The 20,000-nt window shown below is 44.2% G+C and overlaps 1 protein-coding gene across 1 annotated transcript in view; it reads left to right on the top strand.

The window, feature by feature from the left end:
- The window catches only part of ush2a (Usher syndrome 2A (autosomal recessive, mild)), a 504,211-nt gene that overhangs the window by 393,602 nt on the left and 90,609 nt on the right, over positions 1-20,000 (top strand). Inside the window, exon 61 of the mRNA XM_055862864.1 lies at positions 1,669-1,873. Within this exon, the coding sequence (XP_055718839.1) occupies positions 1,669-1,873 (205 nt within the window). The remainder of the gene's footprint in view (positions 1-1,668; positions 1,874-20,000) is intronic.

Genomic DNA, 20,000 nt, shown 5'->3' with positions numbered 1-20,000 from the left:
TTGGTTCCAACCGCCGTGCCTTTGTGAGACGTGGTGTGGGTGAACGGATGATCTCTGCATGTATTTCCCATTAATGGTGTGGGGGTGCTTTGCTGGTGACACTGTCTGTGATTTATTTAGAATTCAAGGGACACTTAACCAAATCAAATCAAACTTTATTTGTCACATGCAAGTGTGGACCTTACTTACAAGCCTTTAACCAGCAGTGCAGTTCAAAAAGAGTTAAGAAAATATTTACCAGATAGACTAAAGTAAAAAAGAATAAAAAGTTACACAGTAACATAACAATAACGAGGCTATATACAGGGGGTACCGGTACCGAGTCAGTGTGCGGGGTAAAAGGTTGGTCATTTGTACATGTAGGTAGGGGTGAAGTGACAATGCATAGATAATAAACAACGAGTTGCAGCAGTGTACAAAGTAATAGTCCGATGACCATTTGATGAATTGTTCAGCAGTCTTATGGCTTGAGGGTAGAAGCTGTTAAGGAGCCTTTTGGTCCTAGACTCGGCGCTCCGGTACCGCTTGCCGTGCGGTAGCAGAGAAAACAGTCTAGGACTTGGGTGACTGGAGTCTCTGACAATTTTATGTGCTTTCCTCTGACACTGCCTATTATATAGGTCCTGGATGGCAGGAAGCTTGGCCCCAGTAACATACTGGGCCGTTCGCACTACCCTCTGCAGCGCCTTATGGTCAGATGCCGAGCAGTTGCCATACCAGGCGGTGATGGAACCGGTCAGGTTGCTCTCGATGGTGTAGGACATTTTGAGGATCTGGGGACCCATGCCAAATCTTTTCAGTCTCCTGAGGGGGAAAAGGTGTTGTCGTTCCCTCTTCACGTCTGTCTTGGTGTGTTTGGACCATGATAGATCGTTGGTGATGTGGACACCAAAGAACTTGAAATTCTCAACCCGCTCCACTACAGCACCGTTGATGTTAATGGGGGCCTGTTCGGCCCGCCTTTTCCTATAGTCCACAATCAGCTCCTTTGTCTTGCTCACATTGAGGGAGAGGTTATTGTCCTGGCACCACACTGCCAGTTCTCTCATCGTTGTCGGTCATATTCCAAACCAGCATGGCTACCACAGCATTCTGCAGCGATACGCCATCCCATCTGGTTTGGGCTTAGTGGGACTATCATTTGTTTTTCAACAAGACAATGACCCAACACACCTCCAGGCTGTGTAAGGGCTATTTGACCAAGAAGGAGAGTGATGGAGTGCTGCATCAGATGACCTGGCCTCCACAATCACCTGACCTCAACCCAATTGAGATGGTTTGGGATGAGTCGGACCACAGAGTGAAGGAAAAGCAGCCAACAAATGCTCAGCATATGTGGGAACTCCTTCAAGACTAGTGGAAAAGCATTGAAGGTGAAGCTGGTTGAAAGAATGCCAAGAGTGTGCAAAGCTGTCATCAAGGAAAAGGTTGGCTATTTGAAGAATCTCAAATATAAGAAAAACCCTTGAATGAGTAGATGTTCTAAAACTTTTGACCGGTAGTGTATATAATAAAGAAAACAGGATAAATAAGGAATAAGACAGAAAGCTATATACAGGGTCAGTGCCAATACCACGTTTCTCATTGCGTAGGTAGGTAATGATGTCATGTTCCGAGCATTCTGTTTCTCTGTATGTGTCAGTGACTAACAGGTCTCTCTCTCTCTAGGTCCTGGCTGTAACTGTGCAGGGGGTACCAGAGGAAGTGGCTTCTCCCATAGTTACAGCTCTGGGTCCTGGCTCTCTAAGGCTCAGCTGGGCCCCTCCCTCTAGAGCCAATGGCATCATACGACTCTACCACATCAACATGACTAGCACCGGGACAATACACACTCACACACCCTCGGATGGACCGCTCAACTACACTTTTACAGGTACAACCCAAACACACACACACACACGTACGCACACATATACACACACATACCAATGTATACAGAGTACGGTGTCAGCACTCCTACTGTACAATGCAGACAAAAATACTACTAAGGATTACACACGCACACAGATGCACTATTACACACTCACACAAGTCCCCCCTTCAGAAGACCACTGAGATGGTTGGATACATGCTTTCACTCTCCTCCTCCCTTCCCCCTCCTCTCCCACCTCCTCTCATCCTCCCCTCATATCCCCCTCCTCTCCTCCTCTCTTCCCCCCCTCCTTTCATCATATATCCTCTCCCCCGTGCCTTTCCTCCTCCCCTCCTCTCCCTCCTCTTCTCCTCCTCTCCCCCTCTCCCTCATCTCCCACCTCCTCTCATCCTATCCCTCCTCTTCTCCTCTTCTCCCCCTCCTCTCCTCCTCTCCCCCTCGCCCTCCTCTCCAGCCTCCTCTCATCCTCTCCCCCTTCTCTCCTCCTCTCCCACCTCCTCTCATCCTCTCCCCCTCCTTTCATCCTCCCCCCTCGCTCCTTCCCTCTCCCCTGCTCCTTTCCTCGCTCCTTTCCTCTCCCCCTCCTTTTGTCCTTTCGTCCTCTCCTCCTTTCCCCCTCCACCTCCTCTCCCCCCTCCTCTCCTCCTCTATTCCTTTCCACTCCTCTCCCCTGTCCTCCTCTCCTCCTCTCCCCCTCCTCTCCTCCTCTCCCCGCCTCCTCTCGTCCTCTCACCCTCTCCCCGCCTCCTCTCGTCCTCGCTGTCCTGTGTTTATTTATGCATACTGTTTCTGGAAGCAATCTAATGACTGAATTTACACTGGATTCCCGCCATGAGCCAGCCCTTCCCCTCACACTCACACAGAGGCCTCTGATCTATGCTTCTTCATTCATACACGCACGCACACAGACACGTACTGACACACACTCTTAGCATGCCCGCACACACACACTCACTCACTCAGATAGGCTCTCTCTCTCTATCGCTCTCTCACACAAACACGCACACACATACACCAACACAAACACACTCTGGCAGGGCTGGGGGATTTGTGGGGCTTCTTTTATCTGCCCAGGAGAGGAGCAGTGTGGCTGGCCCCATGCCATCAGTTACCAGGCCAAGGATATACACACACACACACACACACACACACACACACACACACACACACACACACACACACACACACACACACACACACACACACACACACACACACACACACACACACACACACACACACACACACACACACACCACTGAGTAGTCTCCTGCCATATTAGTCCTGTTTAGACAGACAGACAGACAGACAGACAGACAGACAGACAGACAGACAGACAGACAGACAGACAGACAGACAGACAGACAGACAGACAGACAGACAGACAGACAGACAGATCCTCCTTCTATATGCTAATTACATACCTATGGCTCTCCTAGAGACCTGAACCTACATCATCCATACAGTCTGGGAGAAGGACAGGAGAGAGGGAGGAGAGGAAATGGAGAGGGAGGAGAGGAGAGGAGAGGAGACAGAGAGGGAGGACAGGGGACAGAGAGGGAGGAGAGGGTGAAATGGAAGGGTGTGTCGGAAGGGTGTGAAATGGAGAGGGTTTAAGTAAAGTTGGAGGGGGAAGAGAAGAGAGGGGGAGAGGATTAGTGGAGAAAGGTTAGGGGGGACAGGGGGAGAGGAGAGGGGTATGAGAGAGAGGCTAAGTGAAAGGGTTAATGTGGAGGAGAGGGGTATGAGAGAGAGGCTAAGTGAAAGGGTTAGGGTGAAGGAGAGGGGTATGAGAGAGAGGCTAAGTGAAAGGGTTAGGGTGGAGGAGAAGGGTATGAGAGAGAGGCTAATTGAAAGGGTTAATGTGGAGGAGAGGGGTATGAGAGAGAGGCTAAGTGAAAGGGTTAATGTGGAGGAGAGGGGTATGAGAGAGAGGCTAAGTGAAAGGGTTAGGGTGGAGGAGAGGGGTATGAGAGAGAGGCTAAGGGAAAGGGTTAATGTGGAGGAGAGGGGTATGAGAGAGAGGCTAAGGGAAAGGGTTAGGGTGGAGGAGAGGGGTATGAGAGAGAGGCTAAGGGAAAGGGTTAGGGCGGAGGAGAGGGGTATGAGAGAGAGGCTAAGGGAAAGGGTCAGGGTGGAGGAGAGGGGTATGAGAGAGAGGCTAAGGGAAAGGGTTAGGGCGGAGGAGAGGGGTATGAGAGAGAGGCTAAGGGAAAGGGTTAGGGCGGAGGAGAGGGTACAGAGAAAAGGCAATTGTATTTATTTAACCTTTATTTTCACAGGGAATGTAAAAATAAATGTATTTAAACTTTTTTTAACCACTAGGCTACCTGTCTCTAACCACTAAGCTACCTGCCTCTAACCACTAGGCTACCTGCCTCTAACCACTAGGCTACCTGCCTCTAACCACTAGGCTACCTGCCTCTAACCAGTAAGCTACCTGCCTCTAACCACTAGGCTACCTGCCTCTAACCACTAGGCTACCTTCCTCTAACCACTAGGCTACCTGCCTCTAACCACTAGGCTATCTGCCTCTAACCACTAGGCTACCTGCCTCTAACCACTAGGCTACCTGCCTTAAACCACTAGGCTACCTGCCTCTAACCACTAAGCTACCTGCCTCTAACCACTAAGCTACCTGCCTCTAACCACTAAGCTACCTGCCTCTAACCACTAGGCTACCTGCCTCTAACCAGTAAGCTACCTGCCTCTAACCACTAAGCTACCTGCCTCTAACCACTAAGCTACCTGCCTCTAACCACTAGGCTACCTGCTTCTAACCACTAGGCTACCTGCCTCTAACCACTAGGCTACCTGCCTCTAACCACTAGGCTACCTGCCTCTAACCACTAGGCTACCTGCCTCTAACCACTAGGCTACCTGCCTCTAACCACTAAGCTACCTGCCTCTAACCACTAGGCTACCTGCCTCTAACCACAAGGCTACCTGCCTCTAACCACAAGGCTACCTGCCTCTAACCACAAGGCTACCTGCCTCTAACCACTAGGCTACCTGCCTCTAACCACTAGGCTACCTGCCTCTAACCACTAAGCTACCTGCCTCTAACCACTAAGCTACCTGCCTCTAACCACTAGGCTACCTGCCTCTAACCACTAGGCTACCTGCCTCTAACCACTAGGCTACCTGCCTCTAACCACTAGGCTACCTGCCTCTAACCACTAGGCTACCTGCCTCTAACCACTAAGCTACCTGCCTCTAACCACTAGGCTACTTGCCTCTAACCACTAGGCTACCTGCCTCTAACCACTAAGCTACCTGCCTCTAACCACTAAGCTACCTGCCTCTAACCACTAGGCTACCTGCCTCTAACCACTAGGCTACCTGCCTCTAACCACTAAGCTACCTGCCTCTAACCACTAGGCTACCTGCCTCTAACCACTAAGCTACCTGGCTCTAACCACTAGGCTACCTGGCTCTAACCACTAGGCTACCTGCCTCTAACCACTAGGCTACCTGCCTCTAACCACTAGGCTACCTGCCTCTAACCACTAGGCTACCTGCCTCTAACCACTAAGCTACCTGCCTCTAACCACTAGGCTACCTGCCTCTAACCACTAGGCTACCTGCCTCTAACCACTAGGCTACCTGCCTCTAACCACAAGGCTACCTGCCTCTAACCACTAGGCTACCTGCCTCTAACCACTAGGCTACCTGCCTCTAACCACTAGGCTACCTGCCTCTAACCACTAAGCTACCTGCCTCTAACCACTAAGCTACCTGCCTCTAACCACTAGGCTACCTGCCTCTAACCACTAGGCTACCTGCCTCTAACCACTAGGCTACCTGCCTCTAACCACTAGGCTACCTGCCTCTAACCACTAGGCTACCTGCCTCTAACCACTAGGCTACCTGCCTCTAACCACTAGGCTACCTGCCTCTAACCACTAGGCTACCTGCCTCTAACCACTAGGCTACCTGCCTCTAACCACTAGGCTACCTGCCTCTAACCACTAGGCTACCTGCCTCTAACCACTAGGCTACCTGCCTCTAACCACTAAGCTACCTGCCTCTAACCACTAAGCTACCTGCCTCTAACCACTAAGCTACCTGCCTCTAACCACTAGGCTACCTGCCTCTAACCACTAGGCTACCTGCCTCTAACCACTAGGCTACCTGCCTCTAACCACTAAGCTACTTGCCGCCCCATTGAGAACTACGTCTTTTTTTCAAATGCACAAGGTATAATTCAACATAAATATACACAGTATACACAACAACAACAAAAATAATAATGATTTAAAAATATATATAATGATAATAAATAAATTATATTTATAATTTATTTATTATTATTATTTATTTGTATATATATATATACAGTGGGGAGAACAAGTATTTGATACACTGCCGATTTTGCAGGTTTTCCTACTTACAGAGCATGTAGATGTCACGTTCTGACCTTAGTTCCTTTTTTATGTCTTTGTGTTAGGTTGGTCAGGGCGTGAGTTGGGGTGGGCAGTCTATGTTCTTTTTTCTAGGTTGTTTGTTTTCTATGTGTTTGGCCTGGTGTGGTTCCCAATCTGAGGCAGCTGTTTATCGTTGTCTCTGATTGGGAGCCATATTTAGGTAGCCTGTTTTCCATTGTGTGTTGTGGGTGGTTGTTTCCGTTTCAGTGTTTTTACCATTCAGGACTATTTCGGTTTTCATTTTGATTCTATTGTTCTTTTTATATTTTATATTCATTCTATTAAAAGATATTATGGATACGTACCACGCTGCACATTGGTCCGATATTTCCTACTCCTCCTCAGACGAAGAGGCCGTTACAGTAGAGGTCTGTAATTTTTATCATAGGTACACTTCAACTGTGAGGAATCTAAAACAAAAATCCAGAAAATCACATTGTATGATTTTTAAGTAATTAATTTGCATTTTATTGCATGACATAAGTATTTGATACATCAGAAAAGCAGAACTTAATATTTGGTACAGAAACCTTTGTTTGCAATTACAGAGATCATACGTTTCCTGTAGTTCTTGACCAGGTTTGCACACACTGCAGCAGAGATTTTGGCCAGGTCTGGTTCAGGTCTGAAGACTGGCTAGGCCACTCCAGGACCTTGAGATGCTTCTTACGGAGCCACTCCTTAGTTGCTCTGGCTGTGTGTTTCGGGTCATTGTCATGCTGGAAGACCCAGCCACGACCCATCTTCAATGCTCTTACTGAGGGAAGGAGGTTGTTAGCCAAGATCTCGCAATACATGGCCCCATCCATCCTCCCCTCAATACGGTGCAGTCGTCCTGTCCGCTTTGCAGAAAAGCATCCCCAAAGAATGATGTTTCCACCTCCATGCTTCACGGTTGGAATGGTGTTCTTGGGGTTGTACTCATCCTTCTTCTTCTTCCAAACACGGCGAGTGGAGTTTAGACCAAAAATATCTATTTTTGTCTTATCAGACCACATGACTTTCTCCCATTCCTCCTCTGGATCATCCAGATGGTCATTGGCAAACTTCAGACGGGCCTGGACATGCGCTGGCTTGAGCAGGGGGACCTTGCGTGTGCTGCAGGATTTTAATCCATGACGGCGTAGTGTGTTACTAATGGTTTTCTTTGAGACTGTGGTCCCAGCTCTCTTCAGGTCATTGACCAGGTCCTGCCGTGTAGTTCTGCCGTGTAGTTCCTCTTGATCATTGATGCCCCACGAGGTGAGATCTTGCATGGAGCCCCAGACCGAGGGTGATTGATCGCCATCTTGAACTTCTTCCATTTTCTAATAATTGCGCCAACAGTTGTTGCCTTCTCACCAAGCTGCTTGCCTATTGTCCTGTAGCCCATCCCAGCCTTGTGCAGGTGTACAATTTTAGCCCTGATGTCCTTACACAGCACTCTGGTCTTGGCCATTGTGGAGAGGTTGGAGTCTGTTTGATTGAGTGTGTGGACAGGTGTCTTTTATACAGGTAACGAGTTCAAACAGGTGCAGTTAAAACCTGTTAGGGGTGCAGCCCGACACCGGTACACTTAAAACAACATCCAGCTCAAGTGCAGGGCGCGAAATTCAAAAGATTTTTTTTTTAAATATTTAACTTTCACACAACTTTCACACAAGTCCAATACAGCATATGAAAGGTACACATCTTGTGAATCAAGCCAACATGTCCGATTTTTAAAATGTTTTACAAGGAAGACAAAATATGTAAATCTATTATCTACTAACCACGTTAGCAAAAGACACCACTTTTCTTACTCCATCAGTTTCTTACTCCATCAGGTGCTATCACAAATTCGACCAAATAAAGATATAAATAGCCACTAACCAAGAAACAAATTCATCAGATGACAGTCTGATAACATATTTATTGTATAGCATATGTTTTGTTCGAAAAATGTGCATATTTCAGGTATAAACCATAGTTTACATTTCAGCTACAATCAGAAATTGCACCGAAAGCAGCCATAACATTTACAGACACCAACGTCAAATAGCTAATTACTCATCATAAAACATTTCTGAAAAATACATAGTGTGCAGCAATTGAAAGACAGGCATCTTGTGATTCCAAACAATATTTCAGATTTATTAAATGTTTTACAGCGAAAACAAAATGTAGCGCTATATTTGCGTAGCCACAATAGCCAGATACACTTGGGCGCCCACGACCAATTCACATGCACGACAGATATATGAAATAACATCATAAATTGGTTCTTACTTTTGCTGATCTTTCATCAGAATGTTGAACAAGGTGTCCTCTGTCCAGATGAGTCGTTGTTTGGATTCAGAATGGCAAATTTCCCTCTTCACTTAGCATTGGCACTAGCCGAGTGGCACAAATCTCTCCGACGTAAACACAGTCAGAGGACGGAACACGGCAAAACTCCCGAAAAAATTTCAATAATCTGATTAACCTGTTTGGGGTGCAAGCCCGACCTCGGACCGAAAATGACAACAGCTGCAGAGCGCGAAATTCAAAATCTATTTTTTAAAAATATTTAACTTTTACACATTAACAAGTCCAATACAGCATTTGAAAGATAAACATCTTGTCAATCCAGCCAACATGTCCGATTTTTTAAATGTTTTACAGAGAAAACACCACATATATTTATGTTAGCTCACCACCAAATACAAAAGTGGACAGACACGTATGAATTATGATTATGAAGTATGAATTATGATTGAAGTAGCATGCACAACCAACCGAAATAAACTAAAACCAACCTAAAGAGCCCAGAAAAAACGACCTCAGATGACAGTCATATAACATGTTACACAATAAATCTATGTTTTGTTCATAAAAAGTGCATATTTTAGCTATAAATCTGTTTTACATTGATGCTACCCAAAAATGCTAACACATAGCTAGAGTCTGAATCCAGCCGGGAGTAGCCAGAGAAAATACATACACCAACGTCGGCTACTAATTACACCTCATAAAACATTTCAGAAAAACATATGGTGGATAACTAATGAAAGACAGATATCTTGTGAATACAGACAACATTTCCGATTTTTGAAGTGTTTTACAGCGAAAACACAATATATCGTTATATTAGCTAACATCATAAGCTAGCATAAGGCAGCATTGATTCTAGTCAAGCGCTAGCCTAGCATAGTTAGCAGCGTTAGCATTCAACAGTTCGACATATATATGAAAAAGCATCCCAAATTGGGTCTTATCTTTCTTGGTACTCCATCAGAATGTTGTAACGGGGTCCAATGTCCAGTAGAGTCTTTAGTTGGGTTCCAGAACGAAGGATTCCCCTCTTTGGTTAGCTAGCACGGTAGCATTGCTGCGCCAGAAAGCGTTTCTTCAAAAAATTCTTCCGTCGTTTCACATCTAAAGTCCAGAATAAATTGCAATAATATAATTAAAGTATATTGAAAAAACAACCTTTAGGATGATTTTGTGACATGTAGCAAATAATATCGTAGTCAGGCATCATATTCAAAGTTACCTACCTTGTTCCAGAAGCCGAGATCAAATTATCCTTCGCGCCCGGATTTTTATTTTAACTGCGCATGTCTCACAAGAAGTTCTGTTATTCAGTCCAGGGACGAGATATTCGACCCCTTTCAATTCTCACTTCCGCATTACAGTCTGAGGTACGCCTCTGACGTGTCCCTATGGTCCTAAGTCAAATGGCCTTTTATAGAGAAGGTCTTAAAGAGACACATCGCATTTTGGGAAACTCAATTCGGCTGGGAAAATGGCTGTAAAAATATTTCTGTTCGACTTAGAGAAACAATTCAAACCTTTTTAGAAACTACAGACTGTTATCTATCCAACAGTAGTAAATATATGCATATTGGAAAATAAAAAGTTTCTTAGGAGGCCGTTTGAAAATGTGCACACATTTTCCAGTTTTTTCAATATTCAGCGTGCAGCCATAACAGGTTAAACTATATTGAAAAAACATACATTACGATGATATGTTCACATGTATCAAAAAAAATCAGAGCCGGGGATAGTTGTCGTCTATTACGGCAGCAAAACAGAAGGCAATGGCACTTCCTTGTCGCGCGTTTCAGAGTACCGGAAGTGGACGGTCACGTCAAAGAAATAGCTTTTATTCCACCCCAGACCAAGATGAACACAAAATTTCTTCTCTCACATCCTCTTGACACCAAGAGGAAGGCGTATGGAGTGTAAGTAGACTCCTAAGTGTCATGACCATATATAGGCATCAAGTTGAACAGAACACATATTTCTGACATTTCACTTCCTGGTCAGGGAAAGTGCTGCCAAATGAATTCTGTTTCACTCAGAGAAATAATTCCAACGGTTTTAGAAACTAGAGAGTGTTTTCTATCCAATATTAATAATAATATCCATATTGTACGAGCAAGAATTGAGTAGGAGGCCGTTTGAAATGGGCACGATTTCACTGGCTACTCAACACTTTCCCTTGCAGCCAGAAGAAGTTATTAATACAGGTAATGAGTGGAGAACAGGAGAGCTTCTTAAAGAAAAACGAACAGGTCTGTGAGAGCCGGAATTCTTACTGGTTGGTAGGTTTTCAAATACTTATGTCATGCAATAAAATGCAAATGAATTATTTAAAAATCATACAATGTGATTTTCTGGATTTTTGTTTTAGATTCCGTCTCTCACAGTTGAAGTGTACGTAGGATAAAAATGACAGACCTCTACATGCTTTGTAAGTAGGAAAACCTGCAAAATCGGCAGTGTATCAAATACTTGTTCTCCCCACTGTATATACACACATAAAAATACAGTAATGGGAAGCACAAATAACACATCACAAATCATCCAGAAACTGTTACATTTCTCCTCAAATAAGTCCCCAATCAATATTTTACATTTCCCGAACGGCAACAGAACATCAAGATGAAAGAGCACTATGGTAGACAGCATCCACAGGTTTAAGACTAGTAGCAGCTGCACTTTGATAAATAATATCACCATAATCAACAACAGATCAAATGTTTGACTGAGTAATCTGCTTCCAACTGTTTAGAGAGAGCCACCATCTGTTTTTGTAGAAAAAGCCAACTTTAAATCCTAGCTTCTTAACCAGCTCATCTATATCTTTTGTAAATGTCAAATCCTATCAATCCTAATGATCAAATCTATATCAATCCTAATGATGAAGTATTTATATGCGGGAACACGTTTAATTGGAGAACAATCTAATGAGTGACCATGTACGGTAGTTCATCTGAAATATTCCTACGAGGATTTAAAAACAACATGTATTTCATTTAGCCATTATTATTAAGCATGTTTAAATCAGCAACGCAATCCTGCATAGCTATAAAATCTGACTGTAGTTTTGACACAGCCAGATCAAGGAGTTTGGGATATACGGGGGCAGTTTGGAAGCTCACTGGCTTCCCTGGTTAATCCTGAGAGCAATCAGGAGTTTGGGGAGTTCTGGCCTCTCCTCTGGAACGCTCTGCTTTCTGGAGATATTTCCCAGTAACACTCCACAGAGAATGCTCGGAGCACTGGGATAAGACCAGGATTTGCCAAAGCTGGTCACTGTGTGTTTGTGTCAGGATTTGGCAAAGCTGGCAATAGCAAGCCCGTTGGGTTTGTCTTGTGTGTGTGGCAGTGCTGGTGTTGAGAGTGTAGATGCTGTGCATGTTTAAGGGCTGGCGAGTGGCTTATGCCAGGCAGTCCCGGTGCGGTGCTAGGCCGGTATGCCAGGGTGTGGATATGAGAGTGTGTGTGTTTGGTGGTGCCGTGATGTGCCAGCACTGAGATTGGTGGTGGAGAAGCGTTAAAACTCCCAGAGACACCACTGTCCCTCAGCGAGCGACCGGGAAACCCTGTCTGTCTCATCAGCCCAATCTCTCTCTCTCTAGATGACATCCTGTCTACATCTCTGTCTTTCTTTCTCCCTCTAGACGACATCCTGTCTACATCTCTGTCTTTCTTTCTCCCTCTAGACGACATCCTGTCTACATCTCTGTCTTTCTTTCTCCCTCTAGACGACATCCAGTCTACATCTCTGTCTGTCTTTCTCCCTCTAGACGACATCCTGTCTACATCTCTGTCTGTCTTTCTCCCTCTAGATGACATCCTGTCTACATCTCTGTCTGTCTTTCTCCCTCTAGACGACATCCTGTCTACATCTCTGTCTGTCTTTCTCCCTCTAGACGACATCCTGTCTACATCTCTGTCTGTCTTTCTCCCTCTAGACGACATCCTGTCTACATCTCTGTCTGTCTTTCTCCCTCTAGACGACATCCTGTCTACATCTCTGTCTGTCTTTCTCCCTCTAGTCGACATCCTGTCTACGTCTCTGTCTGTCTTTCTCCCTCTAGATGACATCCTGTCTACGTCTCTGTCTGTCTTTCTCCCTCTAGACGACATCCTGTCTACATCTCTGTCTGTCTTTCTCCCTCTAGACGACATCCTGTCTACGTCTCTGTCTGTCTTTCTCCCTCTAGACGACATCCTGTCTACATCTCTGTCTGTCTTTCTCCCTCTAGACGACATCCTGTCTACATCTCTGTCTGTCTTTCTCCCTCTAGACGACATCCTGTCTACGTCTCTGTCTGTCTTTCTCCCTCTAGACGACATCCTGTCTACGTCTCTGTCTGTCTTTCTCCCTCTAGACGACATCCTGTCTACGTCTCTGTCTGTCTTTCTCCCTCTAGACGACATCCTGTCTACGTCTCTGTCTGTCTTTTCCCTCTAGACGACATCCTGTCTACGTCTCTGTCTGTCTTTCTCCCTCTAGACGACATCCTGTCTACGTCTCTGTCTGTCTTTCTCCCTCTAGACGACATCCTGTCTACATCTCTGTCTGTCTTTCTCCCTCTAGACGACATCCTGTCTACATCTCTGTCTGTCTTTCTCCCTCTAGACGACATCCTGTCTACGTCTCTGTCTTTCTTTCTCCCTCTAGACGACATCCTGTCTACATCTCTGTCTGTCTTTCTCCCTCTAGACGACATCCTGTCTACATCTCTGTCTGTCTTTCTCCCTCTAGACGACATCCTGTCTACATCTCTGTCTGTCTTTCTCCCTCTAGACGACATCCTGTCTACGTCTCTGTCTGTCTTTCTCCCTCTAGACGACATCCTGTCTACGTCTCTGTCTGTCTTTCTCCCTCTAGACGACATCCTGTCTACGTCTCTGTCTGTCTTTCTCCCTCTAGACGACATCCTGTCTACATCTGTCTGTCTTTCTCCCTCTAGACGACATCCTGTCTACATCTCTGTCTGTCTTTCTCCCTCTAGACGACATCCTGTCTACATCTCTGTCTGTCTTTCTCCCTCTAGACGACATCCTGTCTACGTCTCTGTCTGTCTTTCTCCCTCTAGACGACATCCTGTCTACGTCTCTGTCTGTCTTTCTCCCTCTAGACGACATCCTGTCTACGTCTCTGTCTGTCTTTCTCCCTCTAGACGACATCCTGTCTACATCTCTGTCTGTCTTTCTCCCTCTAGACGACATCCTGTCTACATCTCTGTCTGTCTTTCTCCCTCTAGACGACATCCTGTCTACATCTCTGTCTGTCTTTCTCCCTCTAGACGACATCCTGTCTACGTCTCTGTCTGTCTTTCTCCCTCCAGACGACATCCTGTCTACATCTCTGTCTGTCTTTCTCCCTCTAGACGACATCATGTCTACATCTCTGTCTGTCTTTCTCCCTCTAGACGACATCCTGTCTACATCTCTGTCTGTCTTTCTCCCTCTAGACGACATCCTGTCTACATCTCTGTCTGTCTTTCTCCCTCTAGACGACATCCTGTCTACGTCTCTGTCTGTCTTTCTCCCTCTAGACGACATCCTGTCTACGTCTCTGTCTGTCTTTCTCCCTCTAGACGACATCCTGTCTACGTCTCTGTCTGTCTTTCTCCCTCTAGACGACATCCTGTCTACGTCTCTGTCTGTCTTTCTCCCTCTAGACGACATCCTGTCTACGTCTCTGTCTGTCTTTTCCCTCTAGACGACATCCTGTCTACGTCTCTGTCTGTCTTTCTCCCTCTAGACGACATCCTGTCTACATCTCTGTCTGTCTTTCTCCCTCTAGACGACATCCTGTCTACATCTCTGTCTGTCTTTCTCCCTCTAGACGACATCCTGTCTACATCTCTGTCTGTCTTTCTCCCTCTAGATGACATCCTGTCTACATCTCTGTCTGTCTTTCTCCCTCTAGACGACATCCTGTCTACATCTCTGTCTGTCTTTCTCCCTCTAGACGACATCCTGTCTACGTCTCTGTCTGTCTTTCTCCCTCTAGACGACATCCTGTCTACATCTCTGTCTGTCTTTCTCCCTCTAGACGACATCCTGTCTACGTCTCTGTCTGTCTTTCTCCCTCTAGACGACATCCTGTTTACATCTCTCTGTCTGTCTTTTAATTTGTCTACATCTCTTCTTTTTCCTTCTTGTACTCTTCTGCTCTTGTCTCTTGTCTTTATCTATCGCTCCTGTCTTGTATCTTTACATGTCTCTCATTCTTCCAATATTATCCTATTTTTTATATTTATTTTTTATTTAACCAGGCAAGTCAGTTAGGAACAAATTCTTATTTTCAATGACTGCCTAGGAACAGTGGGTTAACTGCCTTGTCAGCTCAGGGATTCAATCTAGCAACCTTTCGGTTACTGGCCAAGTGCTCTAACCACTAGGCTACCTGCCACCCTATTGGTGACATTACTAAAACGAACCATACATTTCACATTCATATTTTTTGTTGTATGTCGATGCAAATGTTGTGTCACGTCACTGGATGTAGTAACCTCTGCACCAGTGTAAAACAATAACAAAGAGTTGACAAACATCCAATGTGATACAAAATAACTTGTGTTAAATAGGTGGCTGTGGAGCGGGGTGGTATTATTCTTTGTGTCCTAGGGCTGAGCAGTGTGTGAGTGTGTGTGTGTCCTTAACATAAACCTCAGAACAGTGTGTGTGTAATTGCTAGAGGGGTATCCTACGAAGCAAGCTAGATCTATTCAGGGTTTTCTAAAGCTAACCAGCTTCAGTTAGCTTCACATTCCAGCTCAGACTTCATCCGTACTACGACGGTGGATATTGCTTGTCTGCCTGGTGCTAACTCTACCAGGCTTGTAACTGCGAGTGCATGTCAAACGCCAAACTCTTCATTGAGACAACGCTGAAACATCAACCCGTGGGCGAGTCAGAGACACATTGGAATTTGTGCAGAAATCAAAATGAAAAAAAAGTTATCTTTTCTTCAGAAGCCTGTGGTGTCAAATAGGCTTTTAAAAGTGCCGTCTTTATTTGATTACTTATCGTTAATGTAATTTGTTGTGTGCTTTGCTTTGCTTTTCAATGCACAAGCACCTTTCTTCAAACTCATTTTGATATACAGTACCAGTCAAAAGTTTGGACACACCTACTCATTCAAGGGTTTTTCTTTATTTTTACTATTTTCTACATTGTAGAATAATTGTGAAGACATCAAAACTATGAAATAACACATATGGAATCAGGTAGTAATCAAAACAGTGTTCAACAAATGTCTCTCCTTTGTCTTGGTGGCAGCTTTGCAATATACGATGTGGAAAATAGTCAAAATAAAGAAAAACCCTGGAATGAGTAGGTGTGTCCAAACTTTTGACTGGTACTGTAGATTTTTCATACAAAAGAGTTATATTGCGTGTAGTTTAAAATGAATTTTGTCATTATTAAATGTGTAATGTGATATATTTTAACATTTTAAAAAATTACACACAAAAACAAAACATTTGACTAAGTAAATATTTAATCAGTCGTCTTCCTCAAATGAAGGGGACGATGATGCAATCTTTGCATGAGGGTGAGAATCTGGTTGCATTAGACCTCAGCTCGCAGCTCAGTCATTCCATTCAGGGTAAATGGAGTTAGCCCTGAGTTAGCCTGCACCAGAGTAGGTTCGTTCTGAAAGATTCATTGCTATAGAAATGTACCTGGCTAAAAGGTGAGCCACATTCATATGACCGGTTATCCTAAGTTGAACTCAGAGCTGAGCAAAGTTACCTCACTAAATCCTTAAACCTTATTCGCAGGAAACCACTCAGGTCACTGGCAACACGTACACACACCCATACACCCACTGGCAACACGTACACACACCCATACACCCACTGGCAACACGTACACACACCCATACACCCACTGGCAACACGTACACACACCCATACACCCACTGGCAACACGTACACACACCCATACACCCACTGGCAACACGTACACACACCCATACACCCACTGGCAACACGTACACACACCCATACACCCACTGGCAACACGTACACACACCCATACACCCACTGTGTGACCGTGTGCGAAGCACCACAAAGCCTGTCTCCTTGTCCTTTGTTATTGTAATGAATAATAGTTAAATAAATGACAGAAGTTGTTAGTACGTTTTAAAGTGACACCTCATGGGTAGTACGGAGAGAAGGACCGAAAAAATAGCAAGCGGAAGAAGGGAGAGGTAGATGGATGAAGAAACGTTTTGCATGAAATATGAGCAGAAATAATTGGCCTGCTTCTCATGTTTAATGTTTAATATGACATAATTCATTTTCCCTTTCACAATGTTAAAACACATGGCTCAGACGTGAGTAAAATGTATCACTCTTCATGTGAATGATAGACATATTCTATCTCTTTAAAATCATCTAGATATTCTTTTTTATAAAGAGAATATACGGGCAGTTAAAAAAATAAGAAAATGTTGAAATTGTACCATAAGGATGGAATTAAATGTTGTTTAACAAAACAGAAATCTGTTGTGATTAAGGTTAGTATTTTATTTTCACATGTATGAGTATGAAATCCACACTTTTATTATACAATATAGAAATGATCACTGTTGAATTAAGAGAGGAGAAAAAAGTGCCAAATCCCGTGTGAATCGATGATAAGTATTGCTATCATTGGTGTGTATGAGTTATTGCTCACAATTATATAGATTCTATTATTAATCATGTGTTTAATTGGGTGTTTGTAAGAGCATTATTCATTCATTACAATAGAGAACATTCTCTTTTATTTATGCTTCATCCTCTGAATGCCCCAGCTGCACTGTTACACGTTCATTTATTTGATATGAAATTATTTACATTATGCTGCATATTTAGCTTGTATGAAGATATTTCAAGGCCTGAATTGGGATGTAATAAATTCATTGTAACCCTGCAGAAGAGGAAGAGACATGTTGATCAGAAAGTATTCACACGTGTGTAGTATTGTAGTCACAATTTAGAGGATTACATACATAATTCAGTCAACAGAATTAAGGCTATCATTTAAATTCATTTCAATTATGCTATTTTATTTACAGGAAATTTAAATATAATTTTAAATATATATAAGTTAAATAATAGGGCTTAAATGGGTATCTGAACAAAATCTTTCCTTCATGCTGACAGAGTGAGATAAATTGAATCTGTATTTTTAGGGAGACTGCGGCTGCTCCTCTGCCTTTGTGATTTTTCCCTCTGCTGCCTCTGAACAGGTAGCCTTTGTGATTTTTCCCACTGCTGCCTCTGAACAGGTAGCCTTTGTGATTTTTCCCACTGCTGCCTCTGAACAGGTAGCCTTTGTGATTTTTCCCACAGCTGCCTCTGAACAGGTAGCCTTTGTGATTTTTCCCTCTGCTGCCTCTGAACAGGTAGCCTTTGTGATTTTTCCCTCTGCTACCCCGGAACAGGTAGCCTTTGTGATTTTTCCCTCTGCTACCTCGGAACAGGTAGCCTTTGTGATTGATGAGGTCACAGAGGAAGACTGAACGCTGCTAAATGTTGCTGAGACAGATTTAACACAGAGAAAATGATAGAGAATGATAAAGAGAGAGAGAGAAGAAGGGGGATTAGGGGACACTCAGCATTGAGACCCCCAAATTCCCTCTCCCCATCCCCCTGTTTGTTCCCTTCCCCTCGCCCCTGTTTTATCCCAGATTATGCGAGCGGGAGAAGGGCAGAGGGGTGGGGAGAGGGCGTGTATGTGAGTTTTTGTACGTGTGTGTGTATTAACCTGATCTGGTGAAGTACGTTAGGGATCCTCCCATAATCCTCCAGACAAGACAGACAGACAGACAGGACATTAAGGAGCCTCTGACAGGAAGTGAACTCTTAATTATTTAGAGGTGTTATCAATGCTGCAGGAAAACATAGTTCCTCTTTCTCTTTCTCTCTTTCTCTCTCTCTGCTCTATCTATCCCTCTCTTCCTCCTCCTTTCTACTATCTGATCTTCTCGCTCTCCTTCCCACTATCTTTTACTCATTTGATGATATAAACAGAAATATAATGGCTCCAATCCTTCTTTTCTCACTCCTTAAAATATATGTTTATATTGTATCATATTGTTTACTGTTATTTTGCAGTTAACAGAAGCAAGAAGCCTCTCTTTCTCTTCCTCTCTCTCTCTCAGTCTCAGGTATGTGAGGTAAGGGACTTGAGGGTCTATAGTGCAGTCATCATGCTCTCAAATTGTCTAATGCAAACAGGGAATGGCAGCTTGTCAATAAAATACTTTTCTACATGTTATTACCGCACACCCCCCTACTGGACACTACAATTTGGGTGACAGTTACGCCGTTGTTTCACTTCGTGTTAGCGCCGAACTGCAAATGGGCCAGGACTCCCTGGGCTGCCTGCCCGCCCGCCTGACTGTTAAAATGAAGGAACTTTTCTCCCTTTATCATACTTTATTTATTTATTTTAGATGGGACGTCGGCCATCTTTTCAGCAGGGCAACAGTGTCCCCTTGAGGTGTTGTGTGGAAGTCGTTCTAGGAGAGAGGGGATCCAACGGATAGAGTGTGTTTGTGTGTGTGTGTGTGTGTGTGTGTGTGTGTGTGTGTGTGTGTGTGTGTGTGTGTGTGTGTGTGTGTGTGTGTGTGTGTGTGTGTGTGTGTGTGTGTGTGTGTGTGTGTGTGTGTGTGTGTGTGTGTGTGTGTGTGTGTGTGTGTGTGGGACGGGAGGCACACGCTGGAATGATTTAGTATTTGTAATTAAAAAACACAGAATGAAGGGTTGCTGCCTGTTTTCAACAGTCATTAATTGAGTCCCAGCTTTGGGACGTAAAATGTATGATAAATAAATAGCCGTAGCGATATGAAACATTACACTGACCTTCTTATGATTTAGACAAGATTTACACCTTACCACGACTTGGTTATTTTCTTGAGACGTTTTTATTTCATATTGTGTTAATCAGTAAATTAAACATGTGTAAAAAATGTACTTTTAGATTCATGAACTCACAATATTGATGAATGATGTGGTAGAGAGTAATATTTATATTCTTTATGTGTAGTTTACCATCTCCTAGAACTGGTGACACATGGATACAGACAATGGCTCAGAATTGCAACAAATGATATCACATTAACGTTGTTAACAATGCTAGAATACACACTCTGACACACACTATGCTTGCTTCCATTGTGTAGTGAAGCCTTCCCGTTGCCGGTCTGATGCTGTCCCTAGCTTTCAGTATGCTTGACAGAGTTCTTCATTTAACCCAATCCCAACAGAACGTTGTGGGAACATTGATCTAGGGTTGGGTTAAGTAGGGAGGGCTGTGTAGCATGTTAACTAGCCTGGCCGATGGAAGGAAGCCGTTTAAACAACATGACTGGGAGGCGAGCAGGCATATATCCTGCTGCAGACCCCACTGCCTGGCCCTGTAGGGACACGGTTCTCTCTGTCTCTTCTCAATTTCAA

This window comes from Salvelinus fontinalis, chromosome 15 (assembly GCF_029448725.1).
Source record: "Salvelinus fontinalis isolate EN_2023a chromosome 15, ASM2944872v1, whole genome shotgun sequence".
In the NCBI taxonomy this organism is placed as follows: Eukaryota; Metazoa; Chordata; class Actinopteri; order Salmoniformes; family Salmonidae; genus Salvelinus; species Salvelinus fontinalis.
Note: the sequence above shows the minus strand (reverse complement) of the source record. Positions and strands in the feature narration are given on the sequence as shown.